The sequence below is a fragment of the Nicotiana sylvestris genome, chromosome 12, assembly GCF_000393655.2.
Source record: "Nicotiana sylvestris chromosome 12, ASM39365v2, whole genome shotgun sequence".
In the NCBI taxonomy this organism is placed as follows: Eukaryota; Viridiplantae; Streptophyta; class Magnoliopsida; order Solanales; family Solanaceae; genus Nicotiana; species Nicotiana sylvestris.
This window is the reverse complement of record NC_091068.1, coordinates 6,784,661-6,803,124: the sequence shown is the minus strand read 5'-3', so window position 1 is coordinate 6,803,124 and position 18,464 is coordinate 6,784,661. Positions and strand designations below refer to the sequence as shown.

Genomic DNA, 18,464 nt, shown 5'->3' with positions numbered 1-18,464 from the left:
TGCATTAACTGATTGTTCTCTGCATATATTCTTCCCAGTTTAACAATGTAAAAGAATTTTTACACGATTAGACCATCTAAATGATAACTACATGTAAATATCCATAGAAAGCAAGGTTGTGGACTGGAAAATTCAGGGGCAGATTTAGGGGGCGAAAGGGTTTCACTTGAACCCCATTCACCGGAAAATTACACTGTATATATAAGGCAAAATCTATTTCGCACCTCTATATATTATATTTTGAATTTCCTTGACACCGACCAGAAGCATAATTTAGTAGTCAAGGGGTTCAAAATCTGTTCTAATTTTTAACTTTTTTTTATTTTTGAACCATCTTAACAAAAATCCTGCCTCCGCCAAATAAGATAGGTTATTTGTTACAACTTACAAGTTAAAATATACCAATGTGTAAAAATCTATATACTGTAATACATTCCATATTCCTCCCTCCCACCCTCTATTATTAGTCAGCGATAACTACAGGTAACTCTGCCCATAAAAGTAGGACTACTGGTCTAGAAATAAGATAGGATACTTATTACAACAAGTTCAAATATACTAACAGTAAGTATTAAAAAAAAAAAAAAACAGTCCGGTGCACTAAGCTCCCGCTATGCGCGGGGTCCGAGGAAGGGTCGGACCACAAGAGTCTATCGTACGTAATTTTACCCTGCATTTTTGCAAGAGACACTTATGGTCAGTGTATATCATAAATTAATTCCATATATATTCCTTCTTCCCACCCCCTATTATTAGTTCAGCAATAACCCCATTGGTAGAGGAGAATCAAAATAATGTGCGGTCCTTTATCAGTGACAAATTATAGTGAAATAAGCTAGATCGTCTTTTATGTACTTGTGTTTTCTTTTATTTCCTCTTTTTGGCCTGTGCTTTTTAGCTTAAAGTAATGCTCCCACTTTGTCCTATTGAGAAAATAGTATTTTGATTGTGACAAGTGTATTGCACAGAATGGCAAAGGTACTTATCAGGAGCAAGCTGGAAATATAGCAATCCTAGAAAATTACTCTCTTCAACGTTGGTTTCAGACAGAGTAGCTGCAAGCTTACAAACTTGAAAGACTAGAGTAATTCCCATTGAATTCTATTACATACATGACCACATTGAATAGGCTAGGAAAGGAAAGGAATGGAATCTTCGCGTGGACAAAGAGAGAGAAGAGAGGGCTAGGTCAACCTTATGGATAGCATAGCGTAAGGACGGGATAGGAAAGAGAAATGCGCAGACTTAACTGAAAAAGAAAGATTCCCTTTTGTTACCGACCTTCTTCCCTTGACTGGTGTTTTAGGTCTTCTTATCCAAGAGGACACTTTAATCTTGCTTTAGAGAGTGACAAATTCAAAATTTAGACGTTGTAAGTTCTAAGTTGAGAGAGTTGTGATTTCCAATGAATGTCGACTATATTTTCTTTTATAATCATCGTTAGCCAGTTTGCACACACCTCAATTAATTCCACGAAGTACTGCTGCTGCCACCATTATAAGTACCGGATAACTCTATTTTATCAAGGCTTGAATAGATAGGAAAAGATTACATAGTGTTTTTGCCTCCGCTAGAATTTGAAGCCGAGACCTAATGGTTCTCAACCACTTGTTCTAATATGATCTAGTATTTTGTTCTTCACGATAACAAGATACTAGACTGATAACAGCGTGAATAGTAAAGATTTAAGAAAAGCGAAAAGATTAAATTCTGCTTTATGTTTTTCAAATTAAATAGGCTTTTTAGTTAAGTAGGAAATGATGTTATGTACCGGTCAAGCATACAACAAATAAATTACTCGATATTTAACTAACCCTTGTCTGCTAAATCACCATTGCAGCCATAATGTACAATCCTTGATTGTAGATATTCTCACATTTGGCTAAATTATCAAGATTGACAAATTAAGACAAATTCAAACTTAGCCTTGTGATAATTGAATATATAAAACTTCTTTTCACTTCTCCCAAAAGAAGAGGAAACAAATATAAACTGTTACCTTATTATCCTACTAGGTAACATATCGAAAGCAGAGAGCTAGGAGGCCAGAAGACCATGCACATGTAGCTAGAAAACCACGAAAAATAAGTCCCCCATTTATCCATGTCATATTAGTTTTACATGAAGTTTTCTCCTATATGAAGCACAACTCAAAACACTTCAATACCCGAAAATGAGGCTTAAAACATAAGATTTACTCGAGAGACTTCAGTTTCACTATACAGGTAAAACATATCTGGACCTTAGTCATCCTTTAAGCAGAACACCACATATGGTGCTATTTTGTCGATGTCAAGGTCATTTAACTTTCACATGTATGATCAACACCACTTTGGTGAAGCACACTAGGCAAGAAATGAACATTTTCATTTACATGGCGAAGAAGTTACTTCTAATTCTACAGCAAAATATTCAACATGGTACACAATGAATTTGATGCAGATGGCAAAGTATAGGATACTTCTTTCATTTGAATGTTGAACGTCTGACTCAAAATCGGCCTGCCCGAATATCTCTGTCAATGTGATCTGCATTAAGGGTTCCTGGAAGTTCTCGAAAATCTTCATTGAATACAGAATACGCACTGCAAAGAAGGAGAAGAATATTTGAGGGTGACTAAAATTTAGGAAAAAATGACATAATATTTTTATGTGCTTTAGTAGTTGGAAGATGGAAATCTAGAAAAGAAAAACAAGAACACCTGACTATGTAGGCATTCACTATGCGGATGGAGAAGCTTGGAGGGGTGGTAGTTTAAGGAAAGTGTAGACTATCAAATGAGGAACTAACAGATCTTAAAGAAGGTAAGGCTACAGCATTAAATGATCTGAACAGAAATTGTACGTACTGAGACAAATTTATAAGGCAGTAAATGTGTATCTAAGTGGCTCCAATGAAATCCGAATTCTCACCACAGATTAAGAGGAAAAATTACACTCACACAACAGAAAAGCATATCACTTGGAAATTTAAAGGCAAACAAAAGGAATAAAGACATTTGTATCTAGAGGTTCATATATCCATAAAATCACGTACCTAAGTTCTCCCTGCTTCCTGTGTCCAAGATTATAAAAAATGAGGCCAAACCCAGTCGCCAGTAACTGCATTAAGTTAAGAAAAGAATTATTAGTACTATTATATTCTTTTCCAAAACCATACAAGAATTGTTCTCTGTGGAGCTGCTTTCTCAAATTGAGAAACCGTAAGCAACTTTGGCTATTTTAGCAGTTCATACATAAGAGGCAATAACTCTTAGATAGTCAATTCTAAGAGTTCCCAGCACATGTGTACGTGCTGAAGGTAGTTAGCTGTTAAATACTTCACAAATATAAGTGAGTATTAGAGTAATAGACTTATACATGGTATTTAGTATATATTCAGCTCCCAAATAAGTTACTCTTTTTAAGCATCAAATATGTTTGATCATTTCTAACTCCCCGTTTATATTAAATAATGTATATATTTTGGGTAACTCCAAAGCTGTTATCATGGTAACATAAGCAGCAATAAATAGCACAATTAATATGACATTATCTTCCACGCAAACTCGAGTGCTTATCGACAAATAGAAGTATCAGTCTCAGCAAAATGCCATTAGTTTTCAGCACTTGAATCGCTAGAACCAAACCACAAAGAAGCCAGCATTATACGACAGAATCCGATGATAGTTTCAAGTCTCAGACTTATATAATCCTTTCTTCTAGCTGACTATCTAGAGCCCATACCGTATGTACATTCAGATCTACTTTGGAACATTGTTTCGAAAAAATTACTGGATCATAACACAAATAGATCTGCCATATATATCACAGCAAATGACTGACAAAATAGCTGAACTTACAAATAAAGGTGCAACTTCATATCTTCGCGCAATAGAGGCCAGAATAAACCAAGTCATGATAATAAGCCAAATCTTTGGAGTGATGGAGAAAATTACCATCAAAAGCATATCTACAAACAAGTAAAAAGGGAACGGAACAGGTGAAGAGGAATGAGAAGATAGTTTTACGTTAACAATAAGAAATGTGAAAAGAACTAGTCAGAGCTTCACCTGGAAATTTCAGTTTATCACGTAGTATATAAAACAGCTTCCTCTTCCACCTACTAGTTGATGGAGGTAACTGAAACCTCTGTTTATAGAAATGGGAACGATAAAACTTAAAATCATTGCAAAATGAAAAAAAAAAACAAAAGTATGCAGATGGGAGCTGGATTCAAGTTTCAAAACAGACAACAGCTGAATTTCCTAAACATTTGCAGCATTTATTTACTACTCACCAGTTCATCATCATCGTCATCCTCAAATTCATCCCGAAAATGTTTAGGGGGTGGCTTCGGTTTGACAGCAACTATCAGAGAATCTACAAATTAATGAATTTCAACTTGTTATAATAGAGCAAGAAGTTTCATTAATTGTGATCATGTAGAATAATGACGAAACTGTGAAAGTGCAAGATCATCCTTTTTTTTTTCTTTCTTTTTTTAAAGGAAAAGTGAAACATCATCCAGGTCCAAACATCATGCAAATTTTTTCACTATTGTGTGCAAAGTAGCCAAGACAAAGACTTATGCTATTAGCACTCTTAGAACTTTTTTATAGACGAGAAATCTCAGAGGCAAGTGGTGCATGGTTCACGGTAGATAATGGGCTCATCCCTCTACCATTTTCCATTCACGTACCAGGCTTTTGTGGTTTGAACCCACAACATGCACCTAACCCACAAATCACGCGTTGCGCTCTTACCACTGGACTAAAGCCTTGGGGACCTATTAGCACTCTTAACACTTGTAACCACAAATACAAATTTCGTTGTTGGATCGAGATTTTCTGAACAGTGACACTAGATGCAGATTCAGAAGTGGACACAACCTCTGAACTAGTCTACTTTCTAAGGCTTCTTAGGAAGTGCATATATGATATAACCAAGTTGTTTCTCTTTAGGCTAGCAATGCTATGGCATTACATTGGCAGAACTCACATATCTAAAAATCCATAGGTTGGAGAATGAAAATATAAGATACATATGATCTATTGCTGGCACAGTAGGAAGCCTACTAGGAAGGTTGGGGCAATGAGAAGCCAGACGAGTATCAGCAAACCCTAACCCATCAACGACATCTATGACTGATCTGACCTTATATAAGATACAAACCAACTCCGTTGCATATTGAAAATGCACCAAAAGTGTCAATTTCAAAAAAAATGCACCAAAAGTGAGCAACCAATAAGAAAGCTAAGGAAAATAGTAAGCGGCCAACTAAAACCACAGCATCCAAAACTGTCAATGGGAGATTCAGACAGAAACCTAGCATGAAGCACCTCAAGATACCCAGCCAATCATGCAAGCAGAGTCGATATGCAACAAAACTGACAGTTCATTAGAATAGGTTCCATACTTAACATCTGTGCATTTCCTACTCATTCCAACCGCAAGAAGAAAAAAGAGATAAAAGATCATGATACCTCTATATCTGACATACATAAAATCCTCTAATGCATAGTTACTACAATATATAGATGCAAAATGATTATATCAACTTTGATAATCAATAAAGTCACAGAAAATTGGACCTCCGTTGTTGAGTTGGATTGCTACATCATCTCCATTTTCATTATCATGCAATACATGTCCTCGCAATACCAGTCTTAAATTTTCAATAGGCATATGTCGATTCCCAGCAATCATCTTTCTCAATTCATGTACCTAGATGCCACAGAAAATGTCAAAGCACATTCAAAGCAGCTCCAGGGCTTTAAAATATATGCATCTAAAATAACAGCCAAAAAGACAGGTCTAGACTATATCTTTTAAAACTTTTTGATATGATTAGGATAAAAACCAAGAAACTGAAAAAGCGTTTGTTTGACTTTTTGCAAAAACTCAAAAAGCTGCCACCTTAGATATCAACAATTTATGCAATTCTAGATTCTAAATCTTCGTTATGCAGAGTTACCAATTATCCATAAACAGTTCTAATCTATTGCTACTTGTCACATCCCAAATCAAAAAAAGCTTATCAGAACTCATTTTAAACTGAAAAATGCTTATCAGAATACTAAAGGGATCTATTGACATCTACAAAGTTCCAAACTCACAATCGGACCTAGATTTACTCAAGATTTTTGCTTGACCACAAGGTGGCAGCCCAGTGACTTACTGCTATTGCTGTTACGTTAAGCTTCCTAACATCCCACATAAATTCTCAGTTAATTTCAAAAGTTATATCATAATCAGACACTAATGTTTTCACAATGATTAGAAGTTTAGAACTCATTTTGGGGGTTTTCTGTAACTTGACCTAAACTGTAAAGGTGTAAAAATTGAAATGGGTGAGAATTTGTGTGAGATGGTCTGACTGCAAGCTGCCGGATAGGGTAATAATCAAGGATGAAGGAATCTTGAAGATTCCCATGAAAATCTAGAAGAGCCGGAACTCGGAAGTTATGCAAGCTGGTAGGAAATCTTTTCAGGTGAATCTGTTGAACAGATGTGGTCTCTGACATGGGCATTGTGATCGAGCACTGCGGGGACATGTGTCTAACAGAGTCTGATTCAAATTCTGAATGCAAACACTCCACACGGCCACTTCACAGATGCCCAGGCTTGGCTCAATTACTGTTATGAGAAGGGAAATTATTTTGGGCCAAGGCTACAGCGTGGGAGGCCGGTTCAATCCTGATAGATTAGGTATAATACGAACCGTAGCTGCCAGAGTTAATATGTCGCCCCTCTGAGTTCAGTAATTTTGACATGAAATTCAAATTACTATCTTTCGACCTTTTTCCTTCCAACTATCAGAGCACTTATTAAGAAAACTTGTCTGCACTACACTCCATCCCAAACTTCATAATTTGCACCACATTTTATAACCATGGTGTCTGGGCCACATATGTACACAAAAAATCTCCACCTTTCCAAAAAAAATTACTCATTGGAAAATCGATAAACAAACTTCCTTATCAAGAAATGTGCTTTGAAATATAAACATCAATCCATTACATTCAATCAAAGTCTATTTCATTCTAGTACTTAACAATTTGTCTTATGAAGCAAAATCATGGATTCTCTAAATCTATTTTTATGGCGGCGATGTCTGGAACAGCTTTCGTGAACCTCAACTATTCCTTTGAATACGTGTTACCTCCCACCGGCACATGTATACAGTACCTCCTACCAGCACCACTACCGGGAAAATCACCACTGAGGCTTAAGCAGACAGGAAGAAATCACCTAGTGTGTTTTTTGTCCGTTAGGATTTGAACCTGAGACCCCATGGTTCTGCTCCTACTTCATTGACCATTGTGCCACACTCTTGGATATACAAATACTTCAATTGTAAATATCGTCTATATGTATCATTTATTTCTTCAATTGTATTTATTATGACCTTAGCTAAGTATGCATCGAATACTAGATTTAAAAGAAAAAAAAAAGATAAGTGTCAACTGTACAATTAGAATTGAAATAAAACCTAGTTTTTTCTCAGTATAATTTGCATGAATTTCGAGCACATGTAAAGTACCTTGATAGAAGAAGGGACATTAAGGCGACAAGGCGGAGAAGGACCGATGATTTTCAGAAAGATTTCTACCGTCTTCTTATCCTCCGTTTTGTTGCTGAAATCTCGCTCAATTTCACCCATGGCGCCGTTTGAAAACCTAATCCAATTGCAAAAGTCAGAGGTTTTCGACAGTGTGATGCTATGGATACGATCACCGGCACCGGAAGTTTGATCTCCGGTCAAAATTCCGGACTGTTTACTTGACGACTTTGTAAAACGGGTTCACTTTTTGATTATTTTATGCGAAGTTGAAACGAAATATTGAGGAACAGGTATTTATCGACGTGGATTAAGGATTATTTTTGTAAATCGAAATTCTATTTTCTGAGCAATTTTGATCCCTTGGTAAATTCTAATCATGATTAGTGATTATATATGATTAATATTTAATCTTTAATTAATTAAAACGAGTATTTTTCCATGGGTTGATGAGTACACATCATTCGGGTATGTTTGACTCAAAAGATATTAAAACCTTTTTGAGCAAATCAATCAAAGAAGAAATGATAAATTTTAGCTGAAAATAATAATATCTAGAAGGGGTGATAGATAAAGAGAGGATAGGTCACGAGGTTTCTTTTTATTCGTAAATAATAATGTCTCCAGAGTTCGGAATGCCCGTTACAAGATTATTGTCCTCTTTTTATACTAAGAATAAAAACTCTTCTAAACTGTAAAAGGTAAAATACAAGGAATATTCGAAGGAATATTCCTAATGTCCCCTAATGGCCATACATTATTACAAAGGTCGTCCAGTTTCTGGTTTGTCTTAGGGTCGTCTCCCTTAGGATGTCAATTCAAGGAGGCTCTGTCAGTTGTCGTACTCGTCATCGGTCGTGGTCGGTCAAATTTGGACACATACAGTTAGTCCCTCCGCTTGTCGGGGTCGCAACCGGGTGCGTCCTCGATGACTGGACACCATGCGTTCCTATAGAGAAATTTGAGCCGTTGAGACGTTACGGAGTGGCCAATGGGGGAAGGTCAGCGTGCTTAGCAAGGCACCAGGTAATATGCTTTACCGGGAAATGATGTCATCTTCACGTGCGTCATCATCACGCATGTTTCGAGGCAAGAGTTGGTGGCTTGATCCTTCGATTTTAGCGCTACTTTTTTACTCTCTGCTTCGATTCTGGCGCCACCCAACCCTATAAATAGGTGAAGGGTTTGTTTTTTCGAAAGTTTTTGGCCATTCCACTCTTGATAACCTTCTTCATTCTTCCGAGCTTGCCCTTATAACTTTGTGCTTCTTCTTTCGAAGCTTCTTCCTCCTTCTTCCGTTTGTATTGATACCTCTTTGAATGATATTATGCCAAGGTCATGCCGTTCTCGTGAAGAGGTTCCTGAGGCCACCCCATTGTCCACGGCGCCCCCTTTTGGCGGTGCAGATACGGTAGTGGAAGAGGGTGACAACCTTCCTACAATGGAGGAGCTACTGCCGAGGCATCCCTTATCTTGTAGTGACTTCCTCAAAGATCCCCCTCCTACTCCGGACCCCGTATTCTCTGAGACGGAGCAAGTTCATATTGATGCTCTTCGTGTAAAGTATGGCATTCCCGCTCATGTAGATATGGTTCCGGCGGGGAGAGATTTTGTAGATGTCCGCAGACCTGGGTATTGCTCTTTCTATGAGTACCCTTTCATGATTGGCCATACTCTTCCTCTCTTCCCCTTAGCGGAATAGTTCTGCAGGTTCTACCAAGTTTGTCCGGCAAAACTTTCGCCGTATACGCTCAAGATACTTCTGCTGCTGACCAAGTATGCAGAATTGGCAGAGTGTAATGTTTCTATCCACCACCTTTTGCACCTGTTCACGCCTGGCTTCCACAGGGGTACCATGGTGCATTTGAGGCTCCGTGGCACGAAAAGGCTAGTGATCGGGACAGATGACCGGGCAAGTCGCAAGTTTTGGCATAAGTACTTCTTTGTCAAAATCGAACATGTCATTTCTGACTCTGCTAGGTTCCCGAAGCGATGGAATGAGACCCGTGAGTGTCATCACTCGTTTTACTCTTCCTTCATCTATATTCGTTATAAAGTTCATTCGCTTCCCGTTTGCAGCTATGAGACATCCACCTCGCCCGATTGCGGATATCAGGGATTGGGTAGCCCGTTTGTTGCCTCATGCAGCAGAAACCCAAGATTGGCCCGCCTTAGTGAAACGTTACGGCCCTAAAGTCCCCTCTGGTATATATTTTCCTTACCACTTTGTTGGCTGGGGAGATATCCCCAAGTGAAAGGAGTTTACCCAGGAATCGGCTCAGTCGTTCTGCCGAGGGTGGTGCATCGTCCAACGTCGGAGGCCGTCGTGTTGAGGGTGACGGCTCAGGTTCAGATGTCAACCCAGAGGATGTCAATGAGTTCGTAGGCCGCCATACTCATGTGGAGGTCAGAACGGAAGGGTCTGATCGTCACAAAGTCGTCCTGGGGGACTATAACTTGTTGTTGAACTGCGAGCAAGTGGCATCCGCTCTAGCTCCTCTATGTACTGCCCCTGAAAATGAGGTGCTTCGGGCGATGAGCGACGTGGAGTTGTCTCAGAAGGTCACCGATATGGCCTTGCGGGTAGGTGACTTTCCTTCCCTTTTCGTCGTTGGGTTTGTGTGGTGATCGCCGTTCTGCATTTTATTTCTAACTTTTCCCTTTTTTGCCAGACCCTTATCATGGAGATTGAGCGAGAGCGTAGGGAGAGGAGAAGGACGACCCTTTATGAGAAGATGTCGTCCAAATATTATTAGTATCGTGCTAAGCATCGCGCGATGGTCGACATTTATCACCAGGACCCTGAGTTTTAGTTGTTTCGCGAGGGGCTCAAACAGCGGGAGGACCAACTAGAACGTAAGATCGAAGAGTTGAGGGAGTGGGATGAGGAGCTCATGAAGACTGTCGCCCGTAATAGTAAACTCGAGGCTTCCCTTAAGGTGAAGGATGACGAGCTTGAGTTGAGTAGGGGGTGATGGCGGAAAATGCCGACTTGTAGGCAAAGGTGGTCAGTTTGACCGCTGAGTTGAGTACGAAGGCGGTGAAGGTAGAGGGGCTTAAGGGCGAGCTGAGCATCGGTACTGATAAGTTGGCGACAGCTATTTCTGGAAATGCATCTTTGGAGAACGCCCTCCGTGTTTGCAGGTCGGAGCTAGCTGAAGAGAAGGAGGCATTTAGTTGTAAGGTTGCGGGGCTCGAAGGGCGTATCAAAGAACTGGAGGCGGAGCTGTCTGCGTTAAACGGACAAGTGACCTTGCTGAGGGCGAAGGATGCAAATTGATGTTCTCAGCTTTCTACGTCTCGTGCCTCAGCCGATACGGTCGTGCCTCGTCGTTTATATGAGTTGTGGATCCATGCTGAGACTCGGCTTGACGTGTACAAGGCTTTTCACGCCGAAGGGAGGGCAACTGAGGCGGAGCTTCAAGCTGTGCACACCGAAGCTCGTGCAGCTCGTGAGGCATGCAGGTATGACCCCCTTACACCTGACAGGGATGACATCAACTCTGATGACGCGAACCGTCTTGCTTCGGACTCGTGGTACGAAAATGCTTATCCCACCGGGGGTGATGTGTAGTCTTTGTTTGTACTTGCTTTTGTTTTGGGGTTTTTGCAAGGGGCGTACTTGAGCCCGTTTGTAAAGACAAGTGTAAACATTTTGATGCAATGTAAAATATATTTTGTCGATTCGCACTTCTTTGCGATGTTTATGATATCCAGGATATCTGTCGAGCTTATTAAGTCGATTTAGATTTTGGGCGAAGATTCCTCTTTTTTTTTGTTGATGGCCTTGGCCATTGGGATGTTGCTTCGGACTGTCGTCGAAGTAGCATCCCGTCATAGTTCGAACGAGGTCGAACTCATGTTTTTATCGATGTCATTGGCCATTGAGATGTTGCTTCGAACTGTCGTCGAAGTAGGATCCCGTCGTAGCTCGAACGAGGTCGAACTCATGTTTTTGTTGATGGCCTTGGCCATTGGGATGTTGCTTCAAACTGTCGTCGAAGTAGGATCCCGTCGTAGTTCGAACGCGGTCGAACTCATATTTTTGTCGATGGCCTTGGCCGTTGGGATGTTACTTCGAACTGTCGTCGAAGTAGGATCCCGTCGTAGTTCGAATGAGGTCGAACTCATATTTTTGTCGATGGCCTTGGCCATTGGGATGTTGCTTCGAACTGTCGTCGAAGTAGGATCCCGTCGTAGTTCGAACGAGGTCGAACTCATATTTTTATCGATGACCTTAGCCATTGGGATGTTGCTTTGAACTGCCGTCGAAGTAGGATCTCGTCTTAGTTCGAATGAGGTCGAACTCATATTTTTGTTGATGGCCTTGGCCCTTGGGATGTTGCTTCGAACTATCGTCGAAGTAGGATCCCGTCGTAGTTCGAACGAGGTCGAACTCATATTTTTGTCGATGGCCTTGGCTATTTCTTGTTGGAGATTTGATCGTATTCTCGTAGAAAGACACGTCGACTTTATTCATGCAATGGAGGTTTGATTGTATACTTGTAAGGATCACATGACTTTGTACATACAATGGAGATTTGATTATATTCTTGTGAGAATCACATGACTCTGTACATACAATGGAGACTATTATCTATATCCAGTCCCTTCATTACTTCGCTACGGAGACCATGTCGATGGGTCGGGGTAATGAACAACACGTTGAACCTCGAGGCATCTCCCTTGCCGCCTCATTAAAAACCTCCTCGGGAAAACCCGATTGGGACAAAACCCGGGTGAGGGAAAAATAGTACGACTTAGGTTAAGCCTTCTTTTAGAAGTGGACGTATTTGAGATGGGCGACATTCCAGTTGTTTTGGAGTAGTTTTCCCTCCATTGTTTCTAACTGGAATGCTCCTTTGTTTGCTGCGGTTGTGATTTTGTATGGTCCGTCCCAGTTTGTTCCCAGTTTTCCCTCATTGGGATCTTTGGCTGCTTGTGTTTTAGCCTTGAGGACGTAATCTCCGACTTTGAGCGGTCGCACCTTGGCCCTCTTGTTGTAGTACCTTTCTACTTGTTGCTTCTGGGCTACCATTCTTATGTGGGTCATGTCTCTCCGTTCTTCGACTTCATCCAGATTTTGTAGCCTACTTTCGTCGTTGCTTGGTCCGCTCTCGTTGGAGTATCTCAAACTAGGCTCTCCGACCTCGACGGGTATCACAACGTCAATCCCGTAAACCAGTGAATATGGCGTCTCACCTATGCTGGTTTTTGGAGTAGTGCGATATGCCCATAATACTTCCGGTAGTAGTTAAGGCCATAGCCCTTTAGCATCCTCAAGCATCTTTTTCAATATATTCAGTATTACTTTATTGGAGGATTCGACTTGACCATTACCGGCAGGGTGATATGGCGTGGAGGGTATTCGTTTGATGTGCCATTTTTCGAAAAACTCAGTCGTTCTTTTTCCGACGAACTGAGGTCCGTTGTTGCAACTGATTGGGGATGCCAAAGCGGCATATTATGTTTTTCCATATGAATAATAATCTCTAGAAGGGGTGATAGATAAAGAGAGGATAGGTCACGAGGTTTCTTTTTATTCGTAAATAGTAATGTCTCCAGAGTTCGGAATGCCCGTTACAAGATTATTGTCCTCTTTTTATACTAAGAATAAAAAATCTTCTAAACTGTAAAAGGTAAAATACAAGGAATATTCGAAGGAATATTCCTAATGTCCCCTAATGGCCATACATTATTACAAAGGTCGTTCAGTCTTTGGTTTGTCTCGGGGTCGTCTCCCTCAGGACGTCAATTCAAGGAGGCTCCGTCGATCGTCGTACTCGTCGTCGGTCGTGGTCGGTTAAATTTGGACCCATACAGGGTAGCTTTTACTTTTCTTTTTCTTTAATAAAGATAGAAATGGTTTAAGAATAATAACTAGTACTTAAAAGTTTATAGAGAAGGACCTAAGTTTTATCATTTTAATATCTCTTTTAAAAATAATACTACTAAGGTTTGTTTATTATGTTTCAAAATCAAACTTCAAGAGCTACTAGAACAATAACAATAATAAATTCAGTGAAATCCCACAAGTGGAATCTAGGGAGGATAGTGTGTACGCACAACTTACTCCTATTTGATAAGGTAAAGAGTTTCCGAAATACTCTCGGCTCGAGACAAGAGCTACTATACAAATAAAGAAAATTTATAATTTGGTTTTTCAAGATGCACAATTGCCGGGAATTAAAATTGTAGCTTACCTTACACTCTCCATTTCAAGGTATAACGTCTCAAGTTCAACTAAGAAACGTTTGTTAAACTATGTAATATATGTAGGGTGTGACATAATAATCAATAAAGTGGGTAAAAACATAAAAGACCAGAACTTAAATCTTTATAGAAACTAAAGAAATTATTAGGTGACTTCTTTCCATATTTTTAAGTCTTGATGGGCAACGTTACTCGATATTTGTGCCAGTAGGAAGTAGCATATGCTCAACAAAATAGTCAAGTATGTACAAGTTTATCGGATACCACTTATCAGTATTATACAATTTACAAGCATTTGGATCACCAAATGATATAAAGAAAGATGCTCGAGACCTGAGCGGAATTTTTTTAAATAGGGAGCGCTTTTCTCTTTAATGACTTTTACCCGGCGTGAATCCGGATTAATCACAAACCAAAGGAGATATAAGAAAAGATTAAAGTATGTGTAGATAGTAGATACACAGTCTGCAGTGGTCCCATGTTGCCCTCGTGTAGCCTAAAAGGAAGGATAACAGTACTTGTGGCTTGCCACTCATTTCAAAAGCACAAAATTTAAGGCTACCCTTTCCACTTCCAGTCATTTTTAAGCTACTTAGGTCAATTCCTTATCTACATTTGCTAACATGTTATAATAAAGTATTTTCAGGTTATTAATCTGTCATTACCAAAAAGATATAAAGCATTTTGGTCCCAGACATTAGGATGAGGCTTTCATTTTACACCATTCAATCTTAGATAATAAAAACCAGAAGTATATAGCAGTAACCTTTCACTCCATTTTGTGACACTATCTAGAGAGAAAAATGGCTTTGAGAATGTGGGCTTCTTCAACAGCCAATGCATTGAGAGTTTCCACTGCCTCAAGAGCTAATCTTTCCCCTGCTTATTCACTCTCTAGATGCTTTTCGACTGGTAACTTTTTTCAATCCATTGAACTCCTTTTTTCATTCTGAATAGGTAAATATATTTAAATTCTTAATTTGAGTTTCTTGAAAAAAATATTTTCCTTGAGGCGAGGGTCTATCGAGAACAACCTCTCTATTTGTAAATGGTGGGGGTAAGGTCTGCTGTACCCTCCCCACACCTCACTTAGGAATTACAATGGAATGTTATTGTTGCTGTTTAGTTTCTTGAAAATCTTGGTTTTTGCAGTTCTTGATGGGTTGAAGTATGCATCTTCACATGAATGGGTGAAGCATGAGGGCTCAGTGGCAACAGTTGGAATCACTGATCATGCTCAGGTTCTTCTTGTTTTTAGTACTTCCATATAGTTCTCCTTTTTTTTTTTTTTTTTTTTTTTGCAATCGAGAAATCCCCGAGGGTCAGGTGGCGCACAATTTTAAAGTCAGTAGATAATGGGCTCGTCCCTCTACCCTTCACCGCTTAAATAACACGTTCTTTGTCGGCAGCAGATTTGCATATAGCTCTCCATTGAATGCTGCTTATATACTAATATGGTATCAACAGATGCCATGTAACTAGGAGGTCACGGGTTCAAGCCGTAAAAATAGCTTGTTGCAGAAATAAAGGGTAAAGTTGCGTACAATAGACCCTTGTTGTCCGGTCCTGCCCCGAACCCCGTGCATAGCGGGAGCTTAGTACATCAGGCTGCTCTACCAGTATCAACAGATGACATTTTCTTTCAAATATCTATTTTTTTTTTGTGGGGGTGGGGGACAAGAGAACATTTTCTGGCCAAACCTTTAGTGAAAGAAGTTAAGGATGCCTATTCTCTAGGGGATTTCAGTTCTAATTGAATAAATCCATAGAAAATGAACTTTATGGCAAAATGCTAAGAAAAGCTAAGATTTAGTCATGTTTGTCCAAGAATTCATACTGAAAAGCATGAGGAGCTGATATGTTGCTCAGATTCTTCAAAAATACCACAAAATGCATGTCGGATCCTCCAAAAGTAATGCATTTTTGGAGGATCTGACGAAGGTGCAATAACATTTTATGAGAGTCCGAGCACATACGGAGCTCATAAACCATGATAAAAAAGAAAATAGGAAACCATGAATATGAAAAGAGTTCAACTTTTATGCGCGGACAATGTAAAAGAACTTTTTCACTATCATATCACCTATAACACGACTACAAGTAACCATCCTTAAAAAATGGGATTAATAATCTGAAAAAAAGGGTAGAGTTAATGGAAACTACAGGTTAAAATACATTGATTGATAGTGTAAAAAATCTTTTTACTTTCGGTGTATATAAGTTAAATAATAGATGATGTCATTAACGGAATGCAAAAAATGTGAAATTGTACTGCATTTCAACAGAGGTTAGTCTTGAATTATTACAGCACAAGCAAATCCATTTACATTGTTTGAAATGTCTTGCATTTATAGTTCTTAATCTGGAGATAGGAGTTGACCTTCAAACATGAATGTTTTTCAGGATCATCTTGGAGAAGTAGTGTTTGTGGATCTACCAGAAACTGGTGCTGCTGTTTCACAAGGAAGCAGTTTTGGTGCTGTTGAAAGTGTGAAAGCTACCAGTGACATTAACTGTCCAATCTCGGGCGAGATCGTTGAGGTCAACACAAAGCTCACTGAAACACCTGGTTTGGTAAATATTACTCCAACTATTTCTTGTTGTCTTTCCTTCATCCTCTGTGTGACTTATGGTTCACTGGTTCGAGCCGTAGAAGCAGCCATTAATGCTTGCATTAGGGTATACTATCTATGTCACACCCCTTTGGGCGCGGCTCTTCCCTGACTTGCATGAATGCGGAATGTTTTATGCATCGAGCTGGCCTTTTTTCCCTTCATTTCTCTTCTTTTCATTCTCCTTATGACTTATTTGATGTTTTCTTGATCACCTTTTGCATTCAAGGTTAACTCGAGCCCATATGAAGACGGGTGGATGATTAAGGTGAAGCCGAGCAATCCATCCGAGCTAGAATCTTTGATGGGGTCCAAAGAGTACACAAAATTCTGTGAAGAAGAGGATAGTCATTAAAACTTGAAGGTGTTTTTTTTATTCAACTTGAACTAACTTTGCCTTGTTAAGGCTGATACTGTGATGAAACTTCCAGTCACTTGTTAAAATTCTACAAAAATCAAAATAACATCCACTTTCCTGGTGTTTTCTTTGCCTTATGCAGAGTTGTGATGTAGTTTTTGGTTGTTAAGATCATCTTGCTCTCTGATTTTTTACCTTCCAATTCTTTCTACGTAGTAATTTTCGCCATGTTAAAGTTGGTAAACAAAAGACTAGCTGCTTAATTATATTACACATAAGTCATAACAAGGAGGAGAGCCTTAACGTAGCTGGTAAAGTTGTTGTCATATGACCAGGAAGTCACGGGTTCGAGCCGTGGAAACAGCCTCTTGCAGAAATGCATGATAAGGCTGCATACAATAGACTCTTGTGGTTCGGCCATTCTCCGAACCCCGCGCATAGCGGGAGCTTAGTGCATCGGGCTGCCCTATAAGTCATAACCAACTTGAATTTTGTCCTTATATTTGATAATTCCCTTAACACTTCTACTTGTTACTGGTATACTTCTTCCTTAGGAGAACTATTCACTTGTTATAGTCTTCCAAAGTTGGGCGATAACCATGTAATCTGAAGGGGGCAATTAACTTGAATAATACAAGCAAATTGAAGATTTATAGCTAACAGACATACAAAGAGGTCCAAAATCCCCTAGAACAATACAAGGAAAACATGGTACACAAGTGAAATGAATCTTTTTTTCTTTTGATAATGGTGGTGTGTCCTGAAATGAGCTTAACTGGAGCTACATTGTCAGTCAGCGAGGATTTATATAGCCGATCCCAACTTGTTTGAAATTGAGGCATAGTTGTTGTTGATAACAGTGGTGTCAAGGCCAGATTGTGGGCACTTCGACTACTCAACACAACACCACCAACAAAATGAATTTACATGTAGACAAGAATATGGTTAAGGCTCAACATGAAATAGAGAAAGAGACAATCGTTGACATGATGTCGAGAGCTTCTCGAGTCTTGCAAGACAGTTATCAGTAGGACTAGGAATTGGTAGGTATACCACCCTTGATTCTGGATTAAGCCGCTCAAGCCTGCGCAGAACAAATTCAAGCCAATTATGCCTAATCCTTAACTCAATAATATCATGTGAAGTTGCAGAACTCAATGTGTTTATAATGTTAGTACCTATAATTGAGAAGAAACTAGTGAAGAAATACTGAAATTTCAAGCAAATCCAGGGAGATTGATAGGTAAAGCCATAAAACCATGTGAATAAATTTTGTACACTTTTTCCACCATATCTAACCATTTGGGATCAATCTCACTCCCCATCATAACTCTTATGATCACGCCAAATGTAGCTTTCTTCATTTTCCTGCCCATTCTTCAAATGAACTCTTCACAACTTCCTCAATTAGACCAAGGTACAATGACATGCCTGGTATTGGAGCTGTTGTTATTCGACGAAGACGCTTGTGTTCTTGATTTGTAATTCCATGTAATGCTTTCTTTCCGATTAGATTTAACACTGATTCAGGCCAACCCAATTCAAAGTTTTCATCAGCCATCAAAATTTTCCTGCATATTTCTGGTTTTGTGACAATGATGCTTGGCATTCCAAACAAAAACGCCTTGTACATTCCTCCATGTCCGATCCGTACCTTCATTGTTTCATGTTTTAACCAAATGTAAAGATTGTTATCACTAAAGAACAAAAGAAAGGAAGAAAGAAGGGGAGTCTTGAAG

At 39.4% G+C, this 18,464-nt stretch overlaps 2 protein-coding genes across 2 annotated transcripts; one reads left to right on the top strand and one right to left on the bottom strand.

Moving 5' to 3' along the window:
- Positions 1–2,174: 2,174 nt before the first annotated feature.
- On the bottom strand, positions 2,175–7,813 carry LOC104214850 (uncharacterized). The gene is made up of 7 exons (XM_009764573.2): positions 7,525–7,813; positions 5,573–5,705; positions 4,279–4,361; positions 4,052–4,130; positions 3,842–3,951; positions 3,037–3,101; positions 2,175–2,584 (listed from the first exon to the last, which is right to left on the bottom strand). Exons 1-7 carry the CDS (start codon positions 7,642–7,644, stop codon positions 2,491–2,493), a joined length of 684 nt encoding a protein of 227 aa, XP_009762875.1. The 5' UTR covers positions 7,645–7,813; the 3' UTR covers positions 2,175–2,490.
- Positions 7,814–14,282: 6,469 nt separating this feature from the next.
- LOC104214851 (glycine cleavage system H protein, mitochondrial) lies at positions 14,283–16,862 on the top strand. Its single transcript, XM_009764575.2, has 4 exons — positions 14,283–14,667; positions 14,908–14,996; positions 16,159–16,329; positions 16,597–16,862. The coding sequence occupies exons 1-4, from the start codon at positions 14,559–14,561 to the stop codon at positions 16,720–16,722; spliced, it is 495 nt and encodes a 164-aa protein (XP_009762877.1). The 5' UTR covers positions 14,283–14,558; the 3' UTR covers positions 16,723–16,862.
- The last annotated feature ends 1,602 nt before the right edge of the window (positions 16,863–18,464 follow it).